The sequence below is a fragment of the Squalius cephalus genome, assembly GCF_949319135.1.
Source record: "Squalius cephalus genome assembly, chromosome: 8".
In the NCBI taxonomy this organism is placed as follows: Eukaryota; Metazoa; Chordata; class Actinopteri; order Cypriniformes; family Leuciscidae; genus Squalius; species Squalius cephalus.
This window is the reverse complement of record NC_137129.1, coordinates 675,141-685,140: the sequence shown is the minus strand read 5'-3', so window position 1 is coordinate 685,140 and position 10,000 is coordinate 675,141. Positions and strand designations below refer to the sequence as shown.

General features: G+C 41.1%; 1 protein-coding gene across 1 annotated transcript in view; it reads left to right on the top strand.

Annotated features, from left to right (window-relative positions):
- epha10 (EPH receptor A10) overlaps positions 1 to 10,000 on the top strand; it is a 144,573-nt gene that overhangs the window by 115,116 nt on the left and 19,457 nt on the right. Inside the window, 3 exon segments of the mRNA XM_079878905.1 lie at positions 777 to 1,047; positions 2,271 to 2,379; positions 9,840 to 9,932. Of these exon segments, the coding sequence (XP_079735031.1) occupies positions 777 to 1,047; positions 2,271 to 2,379; positions 9,840 to 9,932 (473 nt within the window).

Sequence of the window (10,000 nt, the reverse complement as noted above, 5' to 3'; positions counted from 1 at the left end):
CCGGCCACTCAATATTTAATTTAGTCACGGCACGAGTTATCACGAGTTATCACCTCCACCAGCTCCTCATAAGCTGGGGAAAGACGTGGCGATTTACATCCTCAATGCTCAGAACATCTAGTTCCTCGGGATTAGAGCACTGAAGCATCGGGCTTTCCCCGGGTGGAAGAAGTGCCTGAGCGGGCTCCCGACGCCGGTGAAAGAGCGCTGGATCCCCCGGGTAAAGGAAGAGAAAGGGCAGGGCCCGTCTTTAACCCCGCCGAGAGATCCACGATTGCCTCGGCAGAAGCGGGTCCGGATCCCTGAGGATCCCGAGCCTGGCCACTTTCCTCGAGAGTGTGCGAAGCGAAAGCCTCTCACACTGTGGACAGTCACCCTCTCGAAGGCTGACATAGCATGCTCTGCTCCCAAACACATGACAGAAAGCGTGTGTATCCCCAGCCGGTAAACAGCGCGGACAGGGAGAAGCACACAGCTGTCTCTTTACCATAATATTGTTTTAGGAGGCTTGTGACAGACAACAATGAATAGACAGACAGTTTGGACATAGAGCGCTTGCTGGAAGCTAACGCCGGTCAGACCGGATGTGCTTCGATCCTTTCCCGCTCGTGACGTTCACTCTCGCCATCGGACTAGCTGACACGCAGGGGCGTTCCCAAAGTGTCCTCGACTCAGAGCAAGTTCCCTCGAAAGGGAATATAGTATGTTTATTCTGTGTTATTAATCTATAAATGTTTATAATTTCTTGATCTGATTGGCGGTTGTTGTTCCTCCAGGACCAGAAGGATCAGAGTTACTCCACGGTGAAGACGGCCGCCACCAGAATCAGCGTCAACAACCTGAAACCGGGAACCACCTACGTGTTCCTGATCCGCACCTGCTCCAGCCCAGCGCGCGCTTCTCTCTCTTCATCTCCTCTCTCCTCCTCATCCTCCTCTTCCTCTCCTCTCTCCTCTTCCTCCTCTTCATCCTCCTCGTCCTCGTCTCCTCCTCCGCTGGACTACGGTTTGTTCAGTTCACCGCTGGAGCTTCAGACACTGGGAGAACGTGAGTGTGTGTCTACTAATGTTAGTGCAGAAAACATGCTGGCTTTACTGTGAAACAATGGCTTCAAAGTGCAGATGCTTGCTGTCATCTCTAATTAAAGAGGACGCATTCATATTGAATGAACACTTCGGAAGGAAACGCACACGTGACCTCGTCCTGCTCTTTATTTCTGCGCACAAACAACTATTGAACAGCTTTAGATTATGCAGGACAAAGCTGCCCTGTGTGCTGCCTGCTGGAAAACCATTTGGACTGGACGAGACTCTCTCCAGATCCTCTGCTTTTGCTCGTGACAGCTTAGGCTTTTTCACAAATGCAAAATCCTTCGCTAGGTTGAAAATGGTTAATCGGATAATAGGGATTTTTTTCACAAATCAGACCTTTAAAAAATTATTTAAAAATTCAGAAAAAACTGGACTATATTTACTATTTATATTATAACATTATTATGACTTTTAAAGTGTTATAATTAGGACTGACAGCTGATTTACATTGGAATAATATTGCACTGTTTTTACTGTATTTTTGATTGAATAAATGAGCAGTAGAGACTTCTTTAAAAAACATTAAATAATCTTATCAACCCTAAACCTTTGATAAGTAGTTTATTTAACTTTTAACTTTTATTTTTCGTATTTATTTAACATATGCATCTAAACACATATAAACGTATACATAAAGGCTCACTTGCACAAAAAATGACAGATTAATTTTTAAAATGACAATGTTTTGCTTTTGGGTAATATTTCATTTGTTGAATTTCAATGATAATGCAAAAAAAAAAACTTTCTTAAATCTCCCATCAGGGTTTTACTTTTAGATATACTTAAAAAAAAAATCCCATAAAGAGGCTTTTCCTCCATTATTTACTGATGCACAACTAGGGATCATCTTTGCATTTGAAAGCCAAAGTGTTTTAGTAATGTAATGTAATGTAAATAGTGTCTCTGTGTCCAGATGGATGGAGTGGGAACATTCGGAGAGAAGTCGCAACTTTTTAACTCACAAAAAATGTATTCCCATTAGGATCCTATCAAAATAAATAAGGAAGGACTTCAAAGATCAATCTTCTTGTCAAGCTCCAGTGGTTTTAGAGGACTGATAATGACCTGTGCCATCATGAATACTAACACAATCTTCTGTTTGTCTTTGTGTGTGTGTGTGTGTGTGTGTGTGTGTGTGCGTGTGTGTGTGTGTGTGTGTGTGTGTGTGTGTGTGTGCAGTGGCTCTGGCCTCCAGTGAACAGAGTCCAGTGGTGATCATTGTGGTTGTTTCTCTGGCCGCTCTCATCATGTTACTCACTCTCGGAGTCGGATTGCTCATCTGGAGAAGGTAAGCATATAACCATAACCATAACAATATCAGTGTCACACCAAGAACCATAACTATAACCATAACTATATCAGTGTTCACACCAAGAACCATAACTATAACCATAACTATATCAGCGTTCACACCAAGAACCATAACTATAACCATAACTATATCAGTGTCACACCAAGAACCATAACTATAACCATAACTATATCAGCGTTCACACCAAGAACCATAATTATAACCATAACTATATCAGCGCTCACACCAAGAACCATAACTATAACCATAACTATATCAGCGTTCACACCAAGAACCATAACTATAACCATAACTATATCAGTGTTCACACCAAGAACCATAACTATAACCATAACTATATCAGTGTTCACACCAAGAACCATAACTATAACCATAACTATATCAGTGTTCACACCAAGAACCATAACTATAACCATAACTATATCAGCGTTCACACCAAGAACCATAACTATAACCATAACTATATCAGCGTTCACACCAAGAACCATAAATATAACCATAAATATATCAGCGTTCACACCAAGAACCATAACTATAATGATAACTATAGAATATATAGAAATATATATTTTTTTATTAATTTGAGTTTATTATATTAAGTCTTTTTTAGAATCATTTTCTGCACTGATTTTTTAGGGTAAAATGTGTTAAATAAAGAGCTGCAAGTGAAATCATTCCACAAGCAGAACTCACAGGGACACGATGGTTTGTGAAGGTGGTGTGTGTGTGTGTGTGTGCGTGTGCGTGTGTGCGTGTGTGTGTGTGTGTGTGTGTGTGTGTGTGTGTGTGTGTGTGTGTGTGTGTGTGCATGTGTGTGTGTGTGTGTGTGTGTGTGTGTGCGCGTGCGTGCGTGTGTGTGTGTGTGTGTGTGTGTGTGTGTGAGTGTGTGTGTGTGTCTTGCGCAGCAGAGCTCAGGTGTGACGCTGGAATGGATCTACGGCAGACAGAAAACACACGCTCCTGTAGCTCTACATTAATCAGTCTGATGAGAATGGATTATATTGAGCCGCTGTGAAATTCTTCTCATTCATTCTCAACCACACACAACGGATCCTGTCAATCACACACACGCACACACGCAATCCCTTTCATATGCAGCCATAAAACTTCATCATCAGCTCACACACCCACATGTGTCGTCTAACACACTGAAGAGAGCATATGTGACCAGTCACGGAAAGTAAGGACACATGTCGGTTCTGGGGCATTTTGAGTTATTCACATATTCTGAAAGTGTAGTCTCCAAGCTTTCCAACGATGTGTAACACAAGGAAATCTGATAACATTTGGAGAAGTTATGGCCATTTAAAGGTAGGCACTCAAAAACACACAAAGGGGAGAAAACAGCGTTTGAAGATTCTCACCTTTCTCCTGCTGGGAGTGACAATAGGGCTCATTTACATCTCATTTAGATAAGCCATACCCCCCTGTAAAGCTGTAAGCACGGGGGGAGCAGAAAGGCCAGGAAAATGTGCCATCAAAGAAAAAATAAAAAATAAAGTTTGCAGGTAATATATAAATAAATGTCTCTTAGCATCTACCGATAAAACTGTATAGGCAACTCTTGTGTACACTGAATAAAAAATAAGATAAACTCTAGACAATGTTCAAATCAAAAACAAGATGTGCTATGTGATATATATATATATATATTAGTATGAGTAGGCTATTAGTAGGCTATAGCATTCATTTCGTTCGTTTTTTAAATAAGATACTAGCTGAAATGTGTTTTTTTTAAATCAAGTGATCAAAGTGCTCGTTGCCGCGGCGATCAGTGGCGCAGATGCAGTGTTTTCTCGTGTGGCTCGCGCACACACCCCATTGTCTACACTCGACGCGCGCTTCAATCCGTTGCGTATACTCTCTATTCGTTCTGTTTAATATCACAAAACATAATGCAAACGTTTGCGTGTCCCTGCTTGATATACAACCACTGCTGAACATAATCGTTTTGATGAGAGAAAAAAACTATACGAAAAAAAAAAAAAACCTATACGAGAGCGGGTTCGAACTCAGACCCTCTGACACGGCTGGCGAAAGCTCTACCACTGGACCATTAAGATACATGTTAGATAAGTTGGCGGATTTAGATAAGTTGGCACTGACAACATGTATTAGGCTACATCTCGTTAAACGACAAATTAAACCCCATGTAACCTACTATTTAAATCGATTGCTGGACATTGTACTGTTATTGGCGTCCATCTTCATTGAATTTTGAAATCAGATAGAGCCGGCCTGAGCGCTGCATAATAAGTAGCCACGCCGGCTTATTCAGTATGGAAATACACACCGACAATGACACGCCCCTACTGCGTGCTAGAATCTCCGAAAAACAAGCCGATTTCAAAATCAAAATGTACGCTTTTAAATATACCAATACTGCTATCTCAAACATGCAGAGGCTTCTTCGTGATCTCAACTAACAGATTCTGCAAAAAAACGAAAATCACAAATTTTGAAAAAAAAAGCTTCTTTCTCATTTTGCTCGAAAGTTGTGCTGCCGACTTGAGTCCCTGGTTTCCGTGACGGGTCACATATAGTCTCTGATAAAGCAGTTTACACTGATGAACGGTGTGTGTGAGACGCAGGCACACATCAGGTGTGAAGCGCTATTGGACAAACAGAAATGTCCGACGCCTTGGTCTGTAGTTGTACGTTATCAGCAAATGTATGAGACAAAGCTAAAGAAAGAAAAGCAAAACACCGTGAAACAGCCCAAGATGTCAGTCTGCATGAAGATAAAACACTGACAGTACACTGACTTAACTCCACAATATGCAACACTTAATAATTGGCATCTGATGTAATTGATTTGATAGCTTTAGTTTATACACAAACACATTTTTGCACATCTGATTCTTTAAACACCAGCAGTTCTCTCGCGTTTCTGTTTTTGTAGATGCATTTTGTTCCAAAAAGCTCTGAAATCTGGGTCCTGTTTTTGGTGTTGTTTTTTGCTCATTCTATTTCAGAAATAACATCTTTTATTATTAATAATACTTATTTACTGACACAGTCAGCGGATTATTGCACCTTATGTACTTTTAATATTCTTGCATCATCTGGAGCCGCTGGCCTGTGTGTCTGCGACTGTGCTTGAGATTAAATACTAGCATAATGCATAATATTGTAAAAAATAGTATGTGAAAGTGCACAGTAGTGTAACAGTCGGGTTCTGGTTCATTTTCTATAAGGAACCCTACAAGTTCAATTAAACCATTAAAACATTTTTTTAAATATGAGGGATTAACAAAACACTAAACTTTGTTAGGGTATTGATTATTTGACTAAATTATTTGGCAAAACAGGCAAACTACAGCTTCAGGTTTTATATTATTATGCAAAATAATGCATAGAAAAACAAAAAGCTCACAAGAAAAAGCAAACACTGACTACTACATAATCACTTATTAATATTTCATTAGTTCTCCCTTGTTTTCTCGTGTTCATAATTTCTTTGTGTAACATCCTGGACAAAAATTAGGTCGGCACAATTTGGCATGTTTCATAAATATGCTAAATCAAAGTTTGTAATAAGTTGTACTTTAAAAAAAACAAAAAAACTTCTAGACCCACATTATATACAACAAGAAACATTTTAAATAATGCTATTTTCATGTTATCCAGTTTTCATTTTCATTGGAATATATGTGGTTATTTACTGGTAATATTTTGTGTAAAATGTCTTGTCAGTCCAGTCAGTCTCAGCCTTTCCTGTATTCAGTGCTGAAGTTTCAGATTTATTTTAAGTCTTTATTTAAAGATGTTCCTGCATTTCTGCGACTCGGATCTGATGACAAGACAATCTCCTGCAGAGTGCTTTCATCCACACACACTCTCACCTTCACTCCTTCATCTCTTCTCTTCTCTCCTCTTCACTCCTTCATCTCTTCTCCTCTCTTCACTCCTTCATATCTTCTCTTCTCTTCACTCCATCATCTCTTCTCTCATCATCTCTTCTCTCCTCTTCACTCCTTAATCTCTTCTCTTCACTCCTTAATCTCTTCTCTTCACTCCTTATCTTATTATCTCTTCACTCCTTCATCTCTACTCTTCACTTCTTCTCTTCTATCCTCTTCTCTCCTTCATCTCTCCTCTTCACTCCATCTCTTCTCTCCTCTTCACTCCATCTCTTCTCTTCTCTCCTCTTCACTCCCTCATCTCTTCTCCTCTCTTCTCTTCTCTCCTCTTCACTCCTTCATCTCTTCTCTCCTCTTCACTCCTTCATCTCTTCTCCTCTCTTCTTCTCTCTCCTCTTCACTCCTTCATCTCTTCTCTCCTCTTCACTCCTTCATCTCTTCTCCTCTCTTCTCTTCTCTCCTCTTCACTCCTTCATCTCTTCTAATTTCTTCTCCTCTCTTCTCTCCTCTTCACTCCTTCATCTCTTCTCCTCGCTTCTTTTCTCTCATCTTCACTCCTTCATCTCTTCTCTTCACTCCTTAATCTCTTCTCTCCTCTTCACTCCTTCATCTCTTCTCCTTTCTTCTTTTTTCTCTCCTCTTCACTCCTTCATCTCTTCTCCTCTCTTCTCTTCTCTCCTCTTCACTCCTTCATCTCTTCTCTTCACTTCTTAATCTCTTGCCTCTCATCTCTTCTCTCCTCTTCACTCCTTAATCTCTCCTCTCATCATCTCTTCTCTCCTCTTCACTCCTTCATATCTTCTCCTCTCTTCTCTTCTCTCCTCTTCACTCCTTCATCTCTTCTAATTTCTTCTCCTCTCTTCTCTCCTCTTCACTCCTTCATCTCTTCTCCTCGCTTCTTTTCTCTCATCTTCACTCCTTCATCTCTTCTCTTCACTCCTTAATCTCTTCTCTCCTCTTCACTCCTTCATCTCTTCTCCTTTCTTCTTTTTTCTCTCCTCTTCACTCCTTCATCTCTTCTCTCCTCTTCTCTTCATCTCTACTCTTCACTTCTTCTCTTCTATCCTCTTCTCTCCTTCATCTCTCCTCTTCACTCCATCTCTTCTCTTCTCTCCTCTTCACTCCTTCATCTCTTCTCCTCTCTTCTCCACTCTCCTCTTCACTCCTTCATCTCTTCTCTCCTCTTCACTCCTTCATCTCTTCTCCTCTCTTCTCTTCTCTCCTCTTCACTCCTTCATCTCTTCTCTTCACTTCTTAATCTCTTGCCTCTCTTCTCTCCTCTTCACTCCTTAATCTCTCCTCTCATCATCTCTTCTCTCCTCTTCACTCCTTCATCTCTTCTCTTCACTCCTTAATCTCTCCTCTTCTCTCCTTAATCTCTTCTCTCATCATCTCTTCTCTCATCTTCACTCCTTAATCTCTTCTCCTCTCTTCTCCTCTCTCCTCTTCACTCCTTCATCTCTTCTCTCCTCTTCACTCCATTTCTTCTCCTCTCTTCTCTTCTCTCCTCTTCACTCCTTCATCTCTTCTCTTCACTTCTTAATCTCTTCTCTCATCTTCTCTTCTCTCCTCTTCACTCCTTAATCTCTTCTCTCATCATCTCTTCTCTCCTCTTCACTCCTTAATCTCTTCTCCTTTCTTCTCCTCTCTTCTCTTCTCTCCTCTTCACTCCTTTATCTCTTCTCCTCTCTTCTCCACTCTCCTCTTCACTCCTTCATCTCTTCTCTCCTCTTCACTCCTTCATCTCTTCTCCTCTCTTCTCTTCTCTCCTCTTCACTCCATTTCTTCTCCTCTCTTCTCTTCTCTCCTCTTCACTCCTTCATCTCTTCTCTTCACTTCTTAATCTCTTCTCTCATCTTCTCTTCTCTCCTCTTCACTCCTTAATCTCTTCTCTCATCATCTCTTCTCTCCTCTTCACTCCTTAATCTCTTCTCCTTTCTTCTCCTCTCTTCTCTTCTCTCCTCTTCACTCCTTTATCTCTTCTCCTCTCTTCTCCACTCTCCTCTTCACTCCTTCATCTCTTCTCTCCTCTTCACTCCTTCATCTCTTCTCCTCTCTTCTCTTCTCTCCTCTTCACTCCTTCATCTCTTCTCTTCACTTCTTAATCTCTTGCCTCCTCATCTCTTCTCTCCTCTTCACTCCTTAATCTCTCCTCTCATCATCTCTTCTCTCCTCTTCACCCCTTCATCTCTTCTCTTCACTCCTTAATCTCTCCTCTTCACTCCTTAATCTCTTCTCTCATCATCTCTTCTCTCCTCTTCACTCCTTAATCTCTTCTCCTTTCTTCTCCTCTCTTCTCTTCTCTCCTCTTCACTCCTTCATCTCTTCTCTTCTCCTCTCTTCTCTTCTCTCCTCTTCACTCCTTCATCTCTTCTCTTCACTCCTTAATCTTCTCTTCTATTCTCTCCTCTTCTCTTCTTCATCTCTACTCTTCACTTCTTCTCTTCTATCCTCTTCTCTCCTTCATCTCTCCTCTTCACTCCTTCATCTCTTCTCCTTTCTTCTCCTCTCTTCACTCCTTCATCTCTTCTCTCCTCTTCACTCCTTCATCTCTTCTCCTTACTTCTCATCTCTTCTCTCCTCTTCACTCCTTCATCTCTTCTCTCCTCTTCACTCCTTCATCTCTTCTCTTCACTCCTTAATCTTCTCTTCTTCATCTCTACTCTTCACTTCTTCTCTTATATCCTCTTCTATCCTTCATCTCTCCTCTTCACTCCATCTCTTCTCTTCTCTCCTCTTCACTCCATCTCTTCTCTTCTCTTCTCTCCTCTTCACTCCATCTCTTCTCTTCTCTCCTCTTCACTCCATCTCTTCTCTTCTCTTCTCTTCTCTCCTCTTCACTCCTTCATCTCTTTTCTCTTCTCTTCATCTCCTCGTCTCTGGATGCAGACCAAAAAATGCTCTCTATTGTACTCCTCCTTTTTAAGGGTTATTTGCCCTAGTATTTTTCTCTTAAAACAATTCACATGAAAATTAACATTTTGTCATTGTTTACTTAAACACATGTCAGTTTTAAAAGACATTCGGGTCACCTTTATCAAGTCACTACAGTGTTTCAGAGCAGCTTTACAGAGATAACAAAGTTTGTTTCTAGAAGAAAATAGCAGCACAGTTCAGCTTTGTTTCCAGCGCTCTGGAGAAAACAGTGATTTCATAATCCAGCTCAGTTCAGTTCTCATATAATGGTGTCAATGCAGGCAGACCAATAATATTGAAGCACTTAGGTGGCGTGATAGGAAGTGGTGTCATCACTTCCTGTAGTGACCTAACGATATCTCATGATCAATTTGTACGAGTGGTTAAAAGGTGGCAAATTCGTACAGATTCGTACAATTTGTCTAAACCCACGTGATGGGTAGGTTTAGGGGCGGGGTCAGGGGTAGGTCATTCGTACGAATTCATATGAATTTGGCAACTTGTAAAATAGGTACGATTTAGCAAAAATCTTATGAATTTGTACGAGTGAGGTCGTATGAATTCATACGAATTAGCCACCTTGTAAAATTCGTACGAATTGCCGTGAGATCGGGTTGAATGACCCAACAGTGAGGCCCTCCTCCTTCTCTTCTTTAGTGGTTTCTCCAGATCCTCCAGTGTATCTCGTACTCGTGTGGTTCTGCTCTCCTCCTCTTCTCCTCCTCCTCATCCTCCTCTTCCTCACTCCAGGTACAGGCATGCCTGAGTTTCTCCTCCTTCTCTCGCTTGTCCCGTCTTTCACGTTTCCTAATAGAGGC